Here is a 22,046-nt window from a genome sequence, read left to right as displayed (position 1 = left end):
TGTAGTGCCAAATCACAACAAAAGTTCTCTCATGACACTTTACTAGTAGAGCAGGTCTGGTACCTCACTCCTTCAATGAATCTACACCCAACAACCCTCCATCAGCAAACACATCCTGCAACAGCGGTGATGAAAACCTTCCTTTTAACAGGCAGGAACGTGGAGCAGATCCAGGATCAGTGGGGACGGCCTTCTGCTTTGACCAGTTGGAGGGAAAGAGAGCAGGAGAGCAGGACAGAGACAAAGACAGACAATGGAGGAAGACAGATATACAAGAGGAAAGAGAGGGACAGAGATAAAGAGAAGAGACTGATGGACAGACAGGGACGTGAGCAGGTGGTGCTGAGGGGGGCAGCTTGAGCCTCTTCAGGTCTGCAGCCTCCTCCAGCAGCAGCATCAGTCAGGGATCTGGGAGGTGGGAAAGCACAAAGGCTCTGGAGAAGAAGACGAGTTAGAAACAAACATGAGTACAGGAGGACAAAGAGGAGGAGAGAAGCCCAGTGCATCATGGGAGATTCCTCAGCAGTCTAAGCTTATAGCAGCATATCTGAGGGCCAGCCTAAGCCAGACCTAACTGTAAGCTTGATCAAAAAGGAAGGTCTTACGTCTGCTCTTAAAGGTCCAGAGGGTGTCTGCATCCCAGACTGAAACTGGGAGACGGTTCCACAGGAGGGGAGCCTGATAGCTGAAGGCTCTGGCTCCCATTCTACTTTTAGAAACTCTAGGAACCTCCAGTAACCCTGCATCCTTAGGAGCAAAGGGTTCTAGCTGGATAATAGGGGACTATGAGCTCTGTCAGGTATGAAGGAGCCTGACTGTTGAGGACTTTGTATGTTAGAAGGAGAATTTTGAATTCTATTCTGAATCTCTCAGGGAGCCAAAGCAGAGAAACCAGTACAGGAGAGACATGGTCTCTTCTACCAGTTCTGGTCAACACGCGGGCAGCAGCGCTCTGGACCAGCTGGAGAGTCTTTAGGGACCTTCTGGTGCAGCCTGATAACTGACTGCAGTGGTTGCAGAGGGGTTACTATTAGTCAGTATGAACTGAGATCAACATATGACCTAAACCAATTTAGTGCAGATCCTTTCAAAGGAAAGGAAAAAATAAAATTAAATATTCATATTTTAAAATCCTGGAGTAACATGTGGAACAGGCATCACCTGGTCTCCATCCATTTTCTCCCTCTTATCCTGTTAAGGGTCATGGGGGGGGGGGCGGGGGGTGGAGCCTATCCCAGCAGCCTTCAGGTGAGAGGCGGGGTTCACCCTGGACAGGTCACCAGTCCATCACAGGACCAACACATAGAGACAGACAACCATTCACACTCACAGTCACACCTACGGTCAATTTAGAGTATCAATCAGCCTCGTCCCCTCTTGATGTCTTTGGACTGTGGGAGGAAGCTGGAGTACCAGAGAGAACCCACACAGGAACAGGGAGAACATGGAGACTCCACAGAAAGATCCCATACCCTAGCCGGGACCTTCTTGCTGTGAGGCGACAGTGCTCACCACCGCACCACCGTGCCACATGTCATTAGCACATGTTACCAAGTGTAACGTGTGTACATCATTTTCACGCTGCCTCACATGATCTGCCTAACAGGTCTGATTCATCTGAAACATACTAGATGCCCTGTAGAGCTGCCAGAGTGATGAATTGGATGCTAATTCTATGTGAACGTCATGACATGTGACATCATTAATTAATCATTTGATTTATGTTAATATATGAATATATCACATTAATACTGCAGCAGTTTTGAATAAAGTTTGAGGATACTCTAGACAGGAGCCTTCAACATACAGGATGTTAGCAGGCAATGGAGTACTGCGCACATCTTATTTTAATTGTTAAAAAAATGGCTAAACCATTCAATAAAATGCTTTTCTAAAAACAACAACAACAAAAAAACCAAAGCCTTGTTCTTAGATGTTTGTTCTTTTTCTCCTTGACTTGAAGTCAATATATTGATTGCAATGTTGGAAATGTCATCATTGTTGCTGTGGCAACCAACCATGCCAATGTGAGTGGAAACAGATGTCCTGGTGTCAGAGGAGGTGAGCAGATACAAGTAGCATCTCTGTCGCTACTTGAAGAGTTCAGAAGCCTGAGGTAGCCCGAGTTCACGTGACTCCAAACCTTCCTTACATCATTATAACTGTCTATATAGAGTGTATGTATATATAAAGGAGTATGAGTGAAAATTTAAAACAATTTTTATTTTCTTTTAGGTTTTTCAACAATAAATACGGCTGAACTGAAACCAGGAGTGTCCATGTCCTGCTGTGTGATAGTATAACAGGAAACTGTCCCACTCAAGGAAAAAACAAGGCAACATTTTTGCATAGGTTTGCCGTAGTTTGTTGAGAGGGACGCTGTTAGCTTCAAGCTAAATTTACCTCGCTGGTGCTCTCTGCATTCTGGACTGACAAAAAAGTGATGAAGTACGAGAAACACGCCTTTGTAGGTTCAAGATAAGAAAGGCAAAATACACCCAAATATTGCTTCAAGCCTCAAAGATGCATTAATGCCAAAAAAAACTTAAAATACAAAACTGAACACTTCTTTTGACTGTAATTTCCAGAACTGTCAAAAAAACTACCATTCATACTAAACTGATTAGACAACCAGGGAGACCCTGACGGCAGGAAAGGACTGAAGAGCTCTGATGAACAGAGGAGAAGGAGGGAAAACAGACCAGGACAAGAAGTAGATGTGTGTCCAGGGGTGGTCCTGTTGGGGCACTGATTTATGGAGGGGTGGCATTAAGACCACTCTGTGTGTGTGTGTGTGTGTGTGTGCGTGTGTGTGTGTGTGTGTGCGTGCGTGTGTGTGTGTGTGTGTATGCGTGCATGCACACATCAGCATAGCATTAATTTACCTTTTTTGCCTTCACTTCCCATATTTACAACAACACAGGAATCAACAAAAAAGGGTTTGACCAAACATTAAAATTGCAAACTAAGGAAAACAAGATCCAAACAGTTCACTGAAAAGTCAAAAGTAGAATTATCAGCCAAAATTAAGATTGTGACGAGGTCCGTTATCCATCCAAGCCCCCCCCCCCAATACACCATCATATAAAGAGACCACTTTTTTTCCAAGTCTGCAGCAACCGATAGCTTAAAGGAGCATAATATGTCTAACTAAGCTTCTAGGTATTTTCGTGTTCCCTGAAAGTATTTGTTGATACAGTTCACCCAGGTGCTCTGCTATAAACACACAGACAAGAGTAGAACGGGGAGACCTTTATTTGCTCCTTTATCAGGATTCTAATTTGACATTTATTCCTCATGCTTGGCCTTCATTACTTCTACCAGTAAAGGTCAGACTGATATATAACCTCCCTGTGATTTGGGACTTTTACCTCATTTAACATCTGCTACCTGGGAGCCTGGGGATATTCCTGACTGGTGGGAGCAATCAGATCTTTGACTTTACTCACCAACAAAAGTGAAAAAAGGATTTCATGACATTTGCTGTGGGGGCGAGACACATCTGGAGACTTTTCAGAGAGGTGCTGCTGCTGCTTGGATAGCAGGGTAGTGGATGTAGTGTTGGTGGACGAGGAGGAGGAGGAGGAGGGGGGGGGGGGTTGATGGAGGCAGAACTTCCTGTCTGTGTCTCCGCATCCCAACGCATTGAGGAAATAATTGAGCGCAGTGAAAGCCGAGTATTCATTCAAGAACCTTGTGCTGTAGGAGCCTGGGGGCGAAGTGATTCAGCAGCGGGCTGAAGGGAGGACAAATAGCTGCGAGAAGAAGAAGAGGAAAGCTTCACGCTGCTTTGGAGCTGTTGTTTATTGCTGAACAGTCATGACAAGAGGGATTTTTTACATCCATGAAAACTTTTGCAAACCTTAGATAAAACCTCTCCTCAAACTCACACACACTGGGATTAAACGGGACTCCGTGGATGCGTCGAGCGCAGCGGATCTATCCAGGGGTGTAGCCGCGGTGCCTCCGGTGCGTCTTTGCGCTGGTAGAGGCTTCGTGAAGAGGCTGCGTGTCTGGGAGGTGGAGGACCAGTCAGAAGGATGCTGGAGGGCAATGCCTGCAGAAAGAGAGGATGAGATTTGTCGAAAGGCGCTGGAGCTGCTCTCCGACCTGTGCTCCAAGGGGGAAGTACAGGACGACAACTGCCTGGATTTCATCTACTACTTCAGGGACCTGGCCAGACCACGCTACACGGACTCCGGTAAGGCTTCTCTGAGAGTTGAGGCTGGAGTTTTTAGATTGTCTACCTGCTAGAGTTTGAGAAAGTCAAATTAATCCCCAGGGATTGAACAACAATACATCTCTTTTCTCGGACGGTAATTCAGCGGTCTTTATCCCCAGATCAGACACGGAGCAGCTGGTGTGTCCTCATCGAGAGAAAACTCTTCTAAACTTTTCAAAGTAGATGGAGATTGACTGTGAAAACGACTGTTTGTTTTCTGCATGTAGGGATGCACGATACTGACATTTTCAGCTGATGTCGATAATATAACAGTAAGTGCTCCTCTTGGACGACACAGAGATGAAAAGTGATTATTTAATTTCATATTTCGTATTCGAAAAAGAGTGCTTCTGTTCCTCCTGGCGTGCAGTAACGCCATTTATACATTTCAGTCCTCATTTCGCCACAGGGGTGCTGAACATCCTGCATAAAAAAAAACGTATTTCTTTGATATCAGCTGCAGGAAACACATGAAACAAATTGAACAAATATCTCCAATAATTATGACTTTTATAGGGATTATTCCTGCAGCTTGAATGAGATTATGAATGTTTATGGCCACCTGGTCAATGGGAGACTGTCTGCAAACTAACTGAAGCAAAATCCACATAAGGAGCCCTTCCATTACCTGAAAGGAATTCTGTGATTTTACTGCTATTTTTTATTTTTTTTTAGCCTGTAGGTTTGTTTTTTTTGTTTTTTTTTTTAATAGGTTCGTACAGTTTTCAAATGCCTGTTGAATAATAATGCACCGTCCCCTCCTCTCAGGACACCTGCAGCACACGTATCCCTCACTGCAACTGAGATGCATTCCTGTGAAAAACATCCATGCCAGCCACGCCACATTTGGGTCATAGTTGAGGTGGCAGCCAACAACTTCCTCTTATGGTCTATATTTTCGTCATGGACTAATATTGTAAAATGTGTCTTACCCACTCATTATTCATCAAGAGAACTGTTCTGTAATGCGTCCTCTCGCCTTGAGAATAAAAACATGAATAAAATCAGAGATGTAAAGCATCCTCGTTGGATGGGGCTGCGTGCACTCAGAGATGGGTTTCCTTTCCCCGACTGGTCAGTCCACTTAAAAAAAAGATGAAACTTTAATTAATGCTCCGTTTCAGTGCGATCCCAGTTCATGATAAATGCCAGAAGAGAGCCGAACTTGTTGCTTGCATTTATTTAGCATCCAACATCTGTTTCAAACAGCTGAGCAGACTTGAATGGGAATGTTGGTTTTGATTTTTCTTTTATTTTGGTAAGCTGGAGAAAGAAAAAGCCCCACCCAATATTCCCCATAGCTCTGAGCACTTTGCAGACGTGGTTCTAGCAGGAACAAAGAGGACCGACACTCAGAACCAGTTGTGTTGCTTGTTAGTCTCCCAGCTAGATGCAGTGAGCTGCGATGTCTTCAAAATAGCTTTTAAACAAAAATATTTAGAAAAAAGAAGTCAGACTCAAATTCTTCTGACGCTTTCTGAAGCTTTGAAGAGGCCAAATCTACACTGTAAAGAAATGGCATTGAATATAATGGAGCTTGGAGTTTCACAGCATACAAACAGGAGGATGGGTTCTCTGTCCTGAAACTCTTCTCTCATGTTTGCTGTGAACTGCATGTTGTGTGCACGCTTTTGCTCATGTTTAAAGATGGCTTGACTCCATAGAAGTATGTCGCTCATATGCAAATCAGATCTGCGCGACACATATGCACATCTGTGAATTCCTTTCTGGCCTCCTCTTCTGTCGTGTGTGTGTGTGTGTGTGTGTGTGTTTAAATGTTGATTTTGTTAATAGCGTCTGTGGCTGGGCCGCTGCCTTTAAACATGTTACAATCCATCATTAAACATGTATGATGAAGAGGAAGTTCAAGCTACCAGATTGATTCCCCTGAGGAGCTGTGACCCACTTCCTCTTGTATTAGACTGCTCTAAATGCACGCACACACAGTTTGATCCACATCAAACTAAAATCCATGTGAACCAAGAGGAGAGATAATGGAGTCCGGCTAGAGCTTTGTGATTCTCTCAGTCTAGGTAGTTTTTCGTATTCGCAGCAGTTTCAGGAAGATTGTCTCGCTGGGACACTCAAACAAGTGGTTTCAAACTCAGGAGGGGAAGATATTTCTTTTTTCCTGAAAGTGCGATACTTCACCTAAAATGTCTGTTTTGCCTCTCAAGTACTCACAAATTGACCTCACAAAGATATTTTTGTCACATCACTTTTTTGTGACTCTGGAATGCAGAAAGGCCCAGCTATGTACATTTAGCTTGGAGCTAGTGGTGACCGACTATAGCAAAACGGAACAAAAAAAAAAGTCATTTTACAAACCCTGGAGTGCCTCGTCTGGTATAATCCTGGTCTTCTTTATCCAGCCATATGCTCAGTAATCCACAAACATTTTGGTTTGAGCTAAAAACAAATGTTGTGATCTAAAGGCACCCGTTGATGAGTTGTTAAGAGGGCAAAATACACATTTTGGGTGAAATATCGCTTTACCAGAAGACCCGCTGAAGACAATGGTGATGCCTCGGTGTGAGTGGTAGCGCTTGTTAAAAAGTCCTATTCATAATGAACAATGTGACAACGAGCCATATTCTAATGGTCAATGAGGTGATGCCTACAGACTGTAGTCTGTAAAAAAGAGAGATGGGCCCACCACACGCTGTTGGATGAACTTTTAAACAAGTCTGAATATCTGACTGCAGTGTCCCCTCCCTGGTGATTGTGACCAGAGGATCCATTTTGTACATGTAATTGGATGCAAATCACTATTAGTCAAACATGTCTTTCTTTCTTTTCTATGTACATGCCGTTCATTTAGAGTGGTGACATATATTTCAATCCTGTGTTGAGCTAATTTCACAAAACAGGTTTTTCTGTCAATTCTTAAAACCTTTTTTTTTCTTCTTTTGGTTGTTATTTATTCGGTTTGTGTAATTGAAAGAAATCGGAATAATCAGGCCTTCCATGCACGACATAAAGAACTGTACTGAGGACAACAGGTGCACAAAAGAGTTTGCAAAGCACCAACAAGCACACGGCTGCAGTTTTAAGACTTTTTTTTTTCTCTCCAACTTTGATTTGAGTTGCTTCAGAGACGTTGTCTTCACCTTTGACCTCACCATCTCTGCGTGAACCCATCGCGAGTTCGTACGTAAATTCCCTGAAAGTTTTCAAGACATGGGTTGCACTGTTAAAATCTCTGATAGACCAAAATACTGAAGCTAATCTGTTGGAAAATTAGACATGAATATCGGAATTACATACTTAATTTTTAAAGATGAAATCCAATCTTATTTTAATAAGAACCTTGATCAAGTGCCTGTCAGGTCAGATATACTCATTTGCATTATAATACACAGCCTTGCAATAAATCTCCTTTATGAGATTATGATGTTTAATTTTGATTGAATCTGTCTGAGAGGTGGTGATTTATCTTTATTGTCATTTGGAGGTTGAAAGTGCAGTTGATGTGTTTAGAAAAGAGCAGACAATCCCTGGCAGGTGATTGGATGAACCATCTGTCTATGGCCATCCATCATAGGTGCGACTTCAACCAATCAGAGCGCAGGATTGACACAGAAGATGAAGTCAGGCAGAAGAAAGGCGACAGACTTGAGAAAAGCCTTTAGTGGTGTTTTTATTCTTTTTTTTCAAAGAAGAAACACACCTCAAGAGTCACCAGTGTTGTTTTCAAATAACCGTTGCTTCTCGCCGTCGTCACTGATAAACCACACCCATCCACCAGTGTCAAGTCACAGGGCATCTAACCCGCCCTGCCTCATTCCAGCCTATAATGGTCTGAGAGTTGAAGAAAATCAAAAACATCGAGACTATCGGCCTGTTATTTTGGTATCAGATAACAATCTCTCCCTCTGAAGCAGAGTTTATTGATATAAATCATGGTAATGCGGGATGTAAAGTTGGTTGCACTTTCACTTGATGCTTGTTCTGGTATATTACAATATATTAGATGTCAGTAAACCCTTTTTCATCATTAAGGATTTGTTGCTGCAAGGCAACATGTTGTAAAGTCTTTGAGCCTCTGGTGTTAATCTGTAATTGGTTACTATTAAGTTAATTGCTCTCCTCTCTTCACCCTGTCATAATTTGAAAAGTGCCTTTTCGCGACATTATCTTGAGCTCCCTACGTAAGTGCAGTACAGAGTTTCAGGTGTTATCCATGCAAAGCATTTTTCCCACTTTGCAATATTAAAGTTGTTTCAAGAACATTAACCAGATGCGTCCCCTTGGACCCACTCTCCCATGCCCTTTCACTTCAGATATTGTCTCTTATTGACCCTCTGCTGACTTGGCTACTGCAGCTTATTGAACTGTTCTCTGAGCTGGTCTCCCCAGAGGAAGGACTACTGTACATCCAAGACTTTAATGAGATGACTCCAACCAGAATCTCTCTCTCTCTCTCTCCCTCCCTCTCTCTCTCTCTCTCTCTGAAAGAAAACAATAAATTGGTCATGATCATACAATTTGGTCTGGTTAATGTGCTTCTAATAATCGAGGGGACGTGGAGGGGTTGCATCAGCTCTGGGGCCGAGCAGTGGAACGGTGTGGGAGCCCATTATGTGTTTCTCACGATTCTTCTCTTTGCTCTGGCTGGGGTATCTCAGGAAGCCTCTGAAACAGGGTAGGAAAAAGACATTTGTCACACTGATTGGGGACAATCCCCTCATCCCCCTACACTGAGTTTCACCCAAAGAGCACCCCAGAGCCACCAGTGCTCAAAAGTCTTAGTTTACACTTTAACATTTCAACTGTGCTTCATTTAAAAAAAAAGGATTTGGTTTTGTTGGAGGTCAGTGCAGCCTGTGACTCAATATTCCCTCCATATTGTGTTTTATAAAATTGTTTCCAAAAAATGTCATCCTCTAAAGTAGCACAGATGATCCAGACTGGTTCGAATAAAGATGTAGAGATTATTCACGAGTTTTGGTGAGGTTGAGCTACATTGGCTTATCCAGCCTCCACACAGTCTTGCTGTCAAGGATTTTTTTGAATTAAAAAGCTTGTCCAGGTTATGTCCGTTCAATGCTGAGATTTGTTGTTTATGTGACATGAATGCAACTCTTTAATGTGGGTGCTTTGTGTTTGATAACCTGTGCAACGTTGCTCTAATATGTGTTGGTGGATGCAACCACATGGGGATGATGTTGTTTATGTTCGGTCATATTTTAGTGTTGGTTGTTTATTTCTGAAGATCAGTCTTACTTTTTGCAGCTCTTTGACCGTTTTTGGTCATCTCAGTGTAGGTTTTATCCTCAGAAGCTATCCAACATGGACAGGGTTAGCATGGAGCTTCGGCCTGAATGAATTGTGCATGGCTGGTTTTAGGTGGAGGCTGCACGGTGGTGCAGCGGTCAGCACTGTGGCCTCACAGCAAGAAGGTTCCGGGTTCGAGCCCCAGCTCCAGCACAGGATCTTTCTGTGTGAGTCTCCATGTTCTCCCTGTTCCTGTGTGGGTTCTCTCTGGTACTCCAGCTTCCTCCCACAGTCCAAAGACATCAAGAGGGGACGAGGCTGATTGATACTCTAAATTGACCGTAGGTGTGACTGTGAGTGTGAATGGTTGTCTGTCTCTATGTGTTGGTCCTGTGATGGACTGGTGACCTGTCCAGGGTGAACCCCGCCTCTCGCCCGTAGCCGCTGGGATAGGCTCCACCCCCCCCCCCCGCGACCCTTAATAGGAATAAGCGGAAGACAATGGATGGATGATTTTAGGTGGACATAAATCAATCCCAGAATGCTTGTCAGTGGTTGGTTTAAACTCAGTCTAAAACCTGGGATGTTTAAAGATATTGATAAAAATGCTAAAATGCCCTTAAGTATCAAAAAACTTGGATGGAAAGAAAACTGTTCCCATGATGCAGCAGTAGTCTAATGCAAGCTATTATCCTTGAATACTGGACAGGAAGCAGGAAGCAGGAGGTCTCCTCAGTGGTGTGTCTGCTCATCATCACTCATGCTTGTGCATTTCCTCAGAAATGACCCTGATTGTGTCTCTGCAGGGAAGCTACCTCTTCATGGCTGGATAGAGCAGAGCATCCGGATTCAGCTCTCTCTCTTTCACCATCCCTCCCCATATCGTGTTTCGTGATGAGCTGTTGTTAGCGTTGACATGAAGACGCCGCAGTTATTCGAAGTTGTTCTGTAACTGTGAAATGGCCCTTCGTACTGTATGTAACACACACTTCTTGGAGTTTTGCCGTCATCTCATTGATGGTTGAGATTGAACACACATCTGCATCTGCCAGTTTTTATGGATTGATAGTCGCTGCGTTGTTTTGGCGTCAGGCTATTCCTCGCATCTTTGAACCCTCAAAGGCTGAAGACGGCCAAAGCCTGAAATATGAAGGCCAATCTGATCAAGATTGATTGTTGGACATTGATGCTAAAAACTTCTTCCAAAGCGAAATAAAAGTGTGTGCTTTCAGTTCACTTTTGATGCACCGATCGATGATATCGTTGACATATTTATGTAAAATTCATTCGTCTTACAATGAAAAGTACAAAGAAAAGTGTCGCCTAGATGAAGTGGCTTATCCTTTTGATTGAACTCTGCTTAAGTCAACTATAATAAGGTATTCTTCCCCTCCAAAGAAAGTGCAGTGTCAATGCTGCTTTTTCACAGGAAAGGAAAGCGTGTAAGATTTTGTCATTATTTTTTTTAAAGTTGCAACATGGTGCAATCAACATTGTTCCATAATATGTAAAAAAAAAAAAAACTGTAAACATGTCAAATGCATTTATTGCCACTGGAATTGTACTTTTATAACCTAAAAGGTCAACTAGAAGTACAAAGCCAGTAAAACTAGCAGTATTCACACTTACCAGCCAAAATATCATAAGCAGTTTGGTAGAGTTATATTTGGTAATCCTCCATTATAATGTTTAGTGTTTTTTCTTAAATCCGTTTGAGATGCGTTGATTTATTTTAGTGGCTATTTTGTGTGTGGTGCTGTTGAACTACATGCTGACATTCAGGTACTTCCTGATATTTTGTCGCCTTAATTCACATAAACAGAGACAATATCAGAATCTCTATTGCTGCTCAGGAAGTATCTTAACCCCTGTTGAGAGACAAATGTGATTTTTTTTTTTTCCGTCCGTGTGTGCATGTCACCGTAATGCACACTTAAATTAAACATGTGCTGGTGGCAACCACATTCATAAGTTAGGTGTTGTCTCTTGCTCGTCTTCAGCTGCTATCTATTCGAAGGCTCAATGCAAAAAAGAAAAAAAAAGAAAAAAGGATTTCCTGCAGCATAGCCGGATAATGAGCCAACCTACAGCATGTTGCTGGTTCCCACAATGCTTCATCAAAGGGAGATTTAGTCCAAATCAATAAAAGCAGCCATCTGTGTGTGTGTGTGTGTGTGTGTGTGTGTGTGTGTGTGTGTGTGTGTTTTCACTTTGGGATTTTGAGCTTCAATCACTTCAGAGGCAGGAGAAAGCCTTCGCCACAGCTTCTTTCAGGAAAACCCATTCATGAAGAATATCTGAGTCGCATCGCTCGTGCTTCCTGGTGCTGTGACATTTTCTGATGCTGGCCAACAGCTTTTAGAATTTTTTTTGTCATATATTTTTCAAGTGGCGGTTTGGTGCGTTAATGTGTCAGCTAACTCAACCTTTGCAAATCGAGGGTCGGTTCTGTGTGGCAGTAAAGTTGAGAAAGATACACTGTAGGTTGCTTACCTCTTATCACTGCTGTACATCATGCATCTCTGGGTTTACTGCTCACAACAAATGCTCTGTTATTCAAGTGGCAGTCATGCTGAAATGTAACAGTCCATTTCAAAGAAAATCCCATTTTAAACGTTCATATTTCGCACTGGGGGCAATATCCCCAAACTGCAGTGCACCGTGGACCGCATTAAACGCTTGTTTTCAGGCAGCAAAGGTTACAGATAAACCCCTCTACTGCTGCGGAGACAAACTGTTCTCTAAACCAGCTAAACCTTCGAATTGGTCCTTTTCCTGTTGCCAGTAGATGAGGAGTTGCCTTGTTACGTTCACGAAGGCCGTCGCCACGGACCAACTGAACGTGTGCGTTAACAAAACAGCAGCTGGGTGTAGCATCTTGAGCTTGTGGACAGTCTTCAGTAGCTGCAGTAAAAGCAGCATGGAGGACAATAACGATGATTCTGTGGTTGCTAATTAATACATTTTGCTCCAGTCTGTTTTTTCAAAGGTAACACCGACAAATAATGTGAGAGTGAACTGCTGCTTGAAAGAGGAATTTGTGTCTGAGATGAGATAAAGTCACAGCAGCTCCCAGTGGAGCCCACAAGCTTTCATTGCCTCCATGTATGCTGTGTATCTGTGGGGCCAAGATTGGACCACCTGGAAGCTGCCTGCAAATGATTCCACTCACCCGGGTTTTGTGTTCCCATCAATGCCATGCGCTGCTGGACTTTTTGGGCCAGTGGAAATGTGACTTTAGATATATGCATCTGTAACCCAACCTGCGCGGGAGCTGCGCCACTCCACACCCGGACTCTGCGTTGTGTTATGATTGGATGGGGGGTGTGGTGGAGGGACGAGTCGGACGCAGGGCAGTCGTTAGGTTTATGGCTCGGACCAACGCCGTTTATTATACCTTACAGCAGAAATAGGGGTATTAGCATATGCAAAAGGAGAAAAGCGCACAGGCTAAGACACAATGCTATAGCATCGCATGAAGCTAGCGACTTGTGGCTGACACTCCCATACAAAACATAAACAAAAAATGATTAAAAAAAAACACTCAGCTCATCAGGCCATACACATAACTCTGCATAACATCCAATAACACAGCAGTCAAACTTACACACAAACAACCACTAATTCACCAAAACAATTGACATGTTTGCGGGGCACCGTTTATACTGCTTACCTTACAGCAGAAATAGGGGTATTAACCCAAGATGGCGCTCGCCTGGGCGAATACCTAAAACTACGGTGGCCCGCAAGGATGAACGGCCACAACTGCTGAGTACAAAAACAATAAATACAGCCGCCCCCTATGGGCATATTTAGGTAACTGCCCTACACATCTAAGGAACTAATCCTGTCACCTGCAGGGTTGGTGCCTTCAAACGTCGCATCAGCTTCCTCCGGTGGAACCAGGAGAAGAAGAGAAGGAGTGCAGGTTTCATTTTTTTGTGAGCCAAATCCAAGTGTCGCTTGGCTTGTTGAACATGAACAGAAAAAAACACACAATGTTGACGTACATTTCGGCCTCTTTTAAGGGTGTAAGTGGATTTGCTTTCTTAGACAACAGTTAAATATGTTCTGTAATTTTTAGTGCAAAGAGACGAGGCCCTGGGGTTAAATTAGAGCCAGGAATGAGTCTTCAATCTGCATTTGTCTCGCCTCTCTTCACCCAGAGGAAAGGGAAATATAATTAAGGGATCACTGTGCTTCTGGTTTAAACTGGACATGAAAGTTTATCTCAGGTCTTCTTTTATTATTTACTTCTTTAAAGGCCAGCATGAGAAAAAAAAAATAGAACTGCGCAATCACTCTAAACATTTTATGAACGTTTTCTTGTGGACCATCTGTGAACTGTCGGCCCTGCACCTCACCAAATGCTGTTTCTGGTGTATTTTAGTGAAGCTGTTTAACAATGGACTAACATCTCGAATATAATGACCTGGAAATGCTTGCATGGACGCACAGTCAAATGAAAATGAGTATTCAAACTCAGGCGGTGTAGAGTCGTATTCATTCACTAATTTTCTGTTGCGAAGGTGCAATCTCAAGCAACCCTCCTCTCCACCATAGACAATTAGAATAATCAAAGCCTCTGTGACATTTTTAAATGATAATTGCTGACTTCCTTTAGTGTGGAGCGTGCTCTCTGATTATTCTAGCTCCTGTTTAGGCTTCAGTGCCTTGATTGCAAGAGGACTAGAAAAGTGGAGACACCGCTGTGGCTGTAGAAACCAGTCACAAAGGTAGTTCAGTGAAGCCACAGTGGTGTCCTACCATTCCGAAAAGCAAAGCATAATACATAGCCTTTAAATTCAGGTTCCTACCAGGGAATATTATTAATTTTCTGTTGAGCTCAGTTTGGGGGAGTCAAAATTAATCAAGTTTTAATGAAACAAACACATCAACTATTTTGCACATCAAAGGCAGAGAATAGTGGAACAAGCTGTGTACTCTTTATTTGTGCCAGCTGAGAACACAAGCCCTGCACTGTCGGGACACACACACTGTGTATCATCTCCGCTGCTTTCACCTCGGCCCAGCTGGTGCCCAGCGCAGAGCTGCACACAGAGGACTGACTGTTCTACCTGCCTCATTTCACTCATCAGAATACCGATGGCGCTTTAAGACTAATGCACACGTAACTACACAAGACAGCCTCCTTTAGCACTAGCAGATATCCATGCATGATGATCGCTGGCGTAAATAACAACTAATTGTACATTTCTTTGCTCCATCTAATTGCATATAAAGAGAAGATGGAGAGGAAAGACATCAAGTGCTGCAGCTTTAAGTGAATGTATACAAAGCTGGTTATATTTATGACCATATCCTGACATGAGCCCTAAAGTGGCTCCCCAGATTGAACTCTTTAAATGCTTGTTTTTCATCACATCAAAGCGTCTTGTGGTCTTAAAAACTTTAATCATTTTCCTTCATTACCTAATGGGGCACTTTGTTTTCCGTGGGACACATTAGTGCAGGTGCAGGTTTATTTATGTAGCGCCAGAGGTCATCGCACATGCTTTCCAAGCAAAAGATAAAAGTAGAAATTTAGAGACATACTTCCCCCATAAAGTCTGGTTATTTTGTCTTTGAAGCACTGTTCATGTCTTCAGTCTCCACTCAGCCAATCTGCCAGTTTATTTAAACTGCGGGAAATTCTCATTTCTCCCTCTGCCTGTCATCTCGAGCTCAAAATTATTATTTTTTTGCCTCCTGCATCACTTTTTTGTGACTCCAGAATGCAGAAAGGGGCGGTACGGTGGTGCAGTGGTCAGCACTGTCACCTCACAGCAAGAAGGTTCTGGGTTTGAGTCCCGGCTCCAGCACAGGATCTTTCTGTGTGGAGTCTGAATGTTCTCCCTGTTCCTGTGTGGGTTCTCTCTGGTACTCCAGCTTCCTCCCACAGTCCAAAGACATCAAGAGGGGACGAGGCTGATTGATACTCTGAAAAAGAAAGAGCCAGCCATGTGTTTAGCTCTGAAGCTGATAGCAACTGATGGCTAACGATTTGTTTGTTTTCAGACTAGATTCTTGATTCTTTGAAAAAGAGGGAGGAGAACCGAACACAAATCTATTAATGACGTTTCCGAATGACAAACATCACATGGCTGAGACGTTCGGTTTTATCACATCTGTAATATGATGCGTGATGTCACAATTTTTGCACTGAACAGCTGATGGAAGCTGTATGATGACATAATGGTCTGAGGTGCGACCAGCTGGGCAACACGCTTGAACATCTCATTATACTAATAAGAACAATACAGAGCGATCCCAAACACCCTCTGTCCATGTTCACAGCCACCTGCTTTACTCGAGATGCCAGTGATAGACGTTGCTATGGACACCATTCAGCACTTTAATTTCTACATTTTGGGTCTTTTAATTGTATGTTCTGTTCTTTCACGTTGATGTAGGTGGTGCAGAGGTTATAGATCATTATCTGATGCATGTTACTGCAGGTAATATAAGCAGTAAAAGCGTTCCTGATGAAATCCTTGTTGTTTAGATAGTTGTTCTTTCCTAATTTGACACATTTTTGTAATATGTAATTTGAAATCCTGTAGTCATCTGTAATTCAGTGTGAATGTATTAAAATGCAGCAGCAAGAAAGTTAAGTTTGAGAGCAAATACAAACTGTTCCTCCCAGAAAAGTTTAAGAAAAAAAACTGGTATCCTTGTATCAAATATGCTCATAGTGTTCTCAATTTTACCCTCATGAATAGCATTGTCATCATTTCTTGTTTTTCTCATATAACAATAAGAAAACTTGAGAGAATCATTCATGGGATTCATGAAAAATGCACATCTTTTCACACACACACACACACACACACACACACACACACACACACACACACACACACACACACACCTGCGTATGGTGATGTGTTTGATCTCAACTTCGACGCACATACCAGGCAAAATTCATTGAACATAAGGAAACGCCTCAGTAAACCCATATGAGGACTGCAGACTTGTGTGCTGTGTGTAAACAACAACCTAACAAACCATTTGCGATGCAGTAGAAGCAAGAGACACAGTGTTTGTCAGGTTCTTGTTGCTGGATCTTACGGTTGTCAGTATTCTCGCAGTAGTTGAAGTACTCACACTCATCAGTACTCTCATCTCCAGCAGCAACCGCCTCCCGTGATACTCCTGACCATCAGGTTCAAAATGTCTTTCTGTGCATCAAAAATTATTTTGACGTTCACGTTTAAAACAAGAGAGAGGCTGCAGAGACAATGGTACACAGACAAAAAGAATTATATCAAGAAAATATAGCTGTGTTTCAAAACCGTGCACTCATCCACTCCCTCTCTATTCCCTCGGCAGTGTGTATGAAATAGTGAACTATACAGGGAATGACAGGATGAGATTTCAGACACGACACTGTTTTGTTTTGTTTTTCTGAATGTGATTCATTGTGTCAATAGAGGCACCAGATATTCATGTGATGCAGCCGTTGCTTTACTATTCTTTGATAGTTTAACATTAGCGTTAGCCAGCAGATGCTAATTCCCAAACCTGATATTTCACCAAAAAGCAAAAAGTAACTTCTGTTGTTTTACAACTGTTAATAAACATACAATAGCAAGGTTACTAACATATTAAAGACAGAAAATGCTGAAAGTGTACCGGTACTTCATTCATAAATGATATTCACACCACCCTATTTGGCCTTTCTTTGTTTCTTCATCTTCTTCTCCTCCTCCCCAAACACACAACCATGTTGCACTGAGGCATACAGGAGTAAAAGGGAGGAAAAAAAGTTTACTGTGCATTGTGGGTATTTTATAGTACACTATACAGTGATTGAGATTAACGACTGAGAATTTAAGCACCACTTCGAAATGGCAAACACACCATACCACGCACTATTTCCTTGATAGGTTATGAGAGGCGTGATAGCTAGTTTGCTTTTTGCCTGCAGCTCATTTAGCTTGAGTTTGGCTCACCAAGGGAAAGAGTCTGGGCACTCTTGTTTTATGGTGTCTGAAAATGGCTTTATACATATTTATATGTCACAGGGAAAACATGAATTTAATTTGTGTATATGGGTTAACACTCAACAGTGAGGAAGTACTGATGAATGTCACTAAAGTTCCTAAATTGTCTGAATGCACAATTTAACACTAAATTCATCCTCCACTGTTCCACGAGGACCATTTACAGCAATGAAATATGTCGTATACCAGCTTTTTGAAATGTCAAGTCCATGGAGAGATGTTATGAGTGAATAATCCACCTTGGACACCATGGATGCACGACAGTACATTCAGCCTGGTGGCTTCAAATAATGCAGACACTCTCTCTGTTGAGTCTGATTCCCAATGACAAGCAAGCAAGAAGAAGAGAACTAAAGGAGATAGCTGCGATGGGATAGTCTACAGAGAACACAATTATCTCCTGAAACTCAAAAGTGTCTCACAACAGCAGACCGTCTCCACAATGCTTTTAGTTGAGAGTGTAAAAAGCTGCTTCATGAGGGAGAGGTATACCCACGACTAACGAGCACTATCTGTCCAACTCTACACGCTGCTATTACCCAGCAGTTAAAGCAGGAGGAGCCTTTCATCTGCTAATGGATGATAAAAAAAAGTCCGTCAGTCTTTCACATGGTGCACAGTCACGCAAAGATGGCGCAGACAGGAGGGAGGAGGAGAAATAAACCCATATCACGTCTCAAGCTAGTGACAACAATGAGCCCCCAATCATGGAATTGAAGAGTTAGAGATGAGTTTGTGTGATTAAGAATGGGATCATTAGTATATTCACAGCTAATAAGGCTGACAGAAACTGACACGCTCTGACATTTATGTGACAAATTCCTATGATCAGATTTTTTTTAATACCTCCAAATGTAATTAGGTTCAATATTGGGTCTTCATTCAACATGAAATGTGAGTTAAAGTCGATGGGCTCACAAATGCGAACTAATCTACTTTGAATGCTTCATGTGCAAGCAAAATACAGAAGTCATATGGTCATCAAGTCATCAATTTTACAGTAAATCGAGTTACACAAGAGTGAAAATACAAGAGTCTAGATGTATTCGATATTTATGAGGCAAGTAAGTAAAATAAACACACTACGGAGATGATAGATACTTCAAAGGGCATCATAGTAATTTTTTGAATTTTTGGTGTACAGGTCAATGCCAAAATCAAAATAGTACCATAAAAAGATCAGAGAAAAAGGAAAATTTAATCCTGAAAATCACCAAATACTAAACAATAGTTTTGGACTCAAAATGACCTCTTGAAAACTGAATGAAACAACACAATTAAGACACAACTAATGTGATACTGAACACTACAGCACAGCTAGATTTTATAACTTCAAAAAAATCCAATTGTGTAAGAATTTTAATTTGATGTGACTTGATCAGGGACCCATCGCATCCAACTACTGACCAATAACCTCCCTCTCCACAACATGGAAGCTCCAGTCAGGTATCATAGCGGCAAAGATAAGTAAGCATGTGGGGTCAATACTTGAGCGGGGGTCATAAAGGAATTGGCACTAACACCCGAGGAGCTAAGCACCAGCTACTGATTGTCAGAGCAGTCACCCGAGACTGTAAGAGCAGACAGACCAATCTGTGCACCGCCTGGATTGATTACGAGAAAGCTTACGACTCAATGCCACACGCGGATACGAGAATGTCTTGAACATTAACAGTAAACTGAGAGCCTTCATCAGAAACTCAATTGGGATGTGGAAAACAACTCTAGAGGCTAACTCAAAGCTAGTAGCCCAAGTTAACATCAAGTGTGGCATATACCAAGGAGATGCACTGTCGCCACTCCTGTTCTGCATAGGCCTGAACCCCACTCAGTCAGACCTTCACAAAACGAGTGGTTATGGATGCTGATTCCAAAGCGGGGCAACAATCAGCCACCTGCTCTCCATGGATGACATCATGCAGTACGCCAGGAATGAGAGAGAAATTGACTCACTCATTGATCCACACCACCAGGATCAACAGCAACGACATAGGGATGTCATTCGGATTGGACAAATGTTGCCGAATTGTATCTAGGAGAGGCAAGGTTATCCAAACTGAAGGGGTCAACCTACCAGAAGGAAATATAGGGGACATCCAGAGCAGCTACAGGTACCTTGGGATCCCACAGGCCAATGGAAACCACGAGGAGGCGGCAAGGAAGTCAACCACGACCAAATACCTCCAGAGAGGAAGACAAGCACTGAGAAGTCATCTGAACAGTAAGAACAAGGTGCAAGCCGTCAACATGTTCACGCTCCCAGTCATCAGATACCCCGCTGGGATCATAAGCTGGTCAAGGAGGAGATAGAAGCCACAGACATCAAGACCAGAAAGCTCCTCACCATGCACGCAGGGTTTCACCCAAAGTCCAACATCCTGAGGCTGTACACTAAGCGGAAAGAGGGAGGACGAGGACTAGCGAGCATCAGAGCCACTGTCCAGGATGAAACATTGAAAATCCTAGGGTACATCAAGGAAATGGCCGCTCAGGACGAGCTGCTCAGCGAATGCCTCAGGCAGCTGAAACCGGATGACAGTGAGGAGGGAGAGGAGCAGACATGGAAGGACAAGCCCCTACATGGCATGTGCAACCGCCAGATTGAGGAAGTGGCTGATATCAAGAAGATCTACCAATGGCTGGAACATGCTGGACTGAAAGACAGCACAGAGACACTCGTCATGGCAGCACAAGAGCAGGTCCTAAGCACAAGAGCCATAAAGGCCACGGACTACCAGACCAGACCCGACACATTGTACAGGCTGTGTAAGGATGCTCCCGTGACAGTCCAACACATAGTAACAGGGTGAGAGATGCTAGCCAGAGAGGCACAACCAAGTGGCAGGAATATTGTACAGAAACATCTGTACCTGATTTGGAATAAATGGACCTAAATCCCAACAGGACAAACCACCAAAAGTGGTCAGAACAAAAGGGCTAAGGTGCTGTGGGACTTCAGCTTCCAGACTGACAACCAGCTACTGGTGAGCCAACCAGAGTGTAGTGATGGACAAAGAGCAGAAGAGGGCAGTGGTGACAGATGTGTCGATACCAGCTGAAACCAACATCAGGAAGAAGGAACACGAGAAGGCTGAGAAGTACCAGGGCTTAAAAGAATAGCTAGAACAGATGTAGACATGGTCCCTTTGGTTGTAGGAGCACTCGGGACATTGATCCCCAAACTGGCTCCAGCAGATTCTGGGACCAACACCTAAAATCTTAGTCAAGAAGAACGCAGTCCCAGGAACAGCAAAGCTGGTAGCGGACCCTAGCTAGAGGATGACACAGAACCATCCTACAGGGGTGAGAGGGATATATATATATATATATATATATATATATATATATATATATATATATATATATATATATATATATGTGTGTGTGTGTGTGTGTGTGTGTGTGTGTGTGTGTGTCAGAAATACACTTGAGAACCTTTTTGGTTTATCTTTTTACATTTATATAGAATGAAAAATATTTGGATATGAATAGAAAATATATTATTATTATTTTAATAAAGATTCCTTATCACATAAATCCCCAAATACAGGGATGAATCATCCTGTATGCATTTATGAATTTTGAGCTCAAACCATAGTGGAGCTGAATAAGCAGCGAGCACGAAATCTGCAGACCTCGTCAGAGAGTATCCCTGTGGATGATCATCATACTTGCCTAAAAAAACCTAAGAATACTCAGGCAAAAATAATTCTTGGGTTCTTGGGATTTTTGGGAATATAGGACACAGATGACAACAATAAACATGCAGGAAATAAAACACTCTGGGGAACTACATTTCAGAATAAAGTCAAACACAAGTAAAAAACAGTCTAGAACAAAAACTCAGCAGTGGACTGTGACCTAGCCAACGCCAACCAGCACGCGAAGATTTGTTTGGAGGCCTGCAACAACAACCTTACTCCACATGCCATCTCCTGAGGCGTGAGAGTGTCTTGGACTCTGAAGTGAACTTGTCATTTTGAAAAATGTTTGACTGCATCAAACCACCACAACCACAGCGTCCATCTCAGCTTTTAAACTGAAAATAAAGACATGAACACAATTGTCAGGCTGAATAAATAAAATAGAATGAAATGGCGATATCTGAGGCTATATCACAAAATGTTAGTTATTTCCCACTTCAGGAGTGTGTCATGGGTGTTTGATGAGAACCCTGCATCACAAATTAGTTTAAAGTCTGATCAACCTCACACAGCATTAGTTGTTGTGCGTTCTCTCCCTGTTTGTGAATGTCATTATGTCAAATCCATGTTACCACATTCATGTCCGAACATTAGAACATGAACACCAAGAACAAAACACGGCAATAGAATGTAAGACTTAATTTTTGCAGGCATTGTGAAAGGTTGAGATCTTAAAGGCTCACTGAATTTAAAGTTCCTGTCGTGTTCTAATACTTCAGTTAGATCTGATCATCACGAAGCTGTTGCACTGCCATTCAGTGCGGTGGAGAACTGACACTTTTCTTCAGACGGTATCATGAAATCCATCAAAAACGTCTGGAGGACTTGAGAGCAGCTCCCCCTGGCTGCACGCAGAACAAATGAAAAGTGGATGTTTTACGTGAATGTGTTAGCGAA

The 22,046-nt window shown here is 42.7% G+C and overlaps 1 protein-coding gene and 1 pseudogene across 2 annotated transcripts in view; both read left to right on the top strand.

Moving 5' to 3' along the window:
- Positions 1 to 3,644: 3,644 nt before the first annotated feature.
- Positions 3,645 to 22,046, top strand: part of syt9b (synaptotagmin IXb) — a 52,091-nt gene continuing 33,689 nt past the window's right edge. The window contains exon 1 of one of the 2 annotated variants that reach the window (XM_086207740.1): positions 3,645 to 4,201. In XM_086207740.1, the coding sequence (XP_086063866.1) occupies positions 4,054 to 4,201 (148 nt within the window). In that variant the 5' untranslated portion in view covers positions 3,645 to 4,053. The remainder of the gene's footprint in view (positions 4,202 to 22,046) is intronic. The other variant, XM_086207739.1, reaches the window with a different exon arrangement.
- Positions 19,441 to 20,721, top strand: LOC147258613 (uncharacterized; annotated as a pseudogene).

This window comes from Aulostomus chinensis, chromosome 7 (genome assembly GCF_037954235.1).
Source record: "Aulostomus chinensis isolate RoL2024-O1b breed Wild chromosome 7, RoL_Achi_v1.0, whole genome shotgun sequence".
Classification (NCBI taxonomy): domain Eukaryota; kingdom Metazoa; phylum Chordata; class Actinopteri; order Syngnathiformes; family Aulostomidae; genus Aulostomus; species Aulostomus chinensis.
The sequence above is the reverse complement of the archived record's forward strand: the minus strand, read 5'-3'. Positions and strand labels throughout refer to the sequence as shown.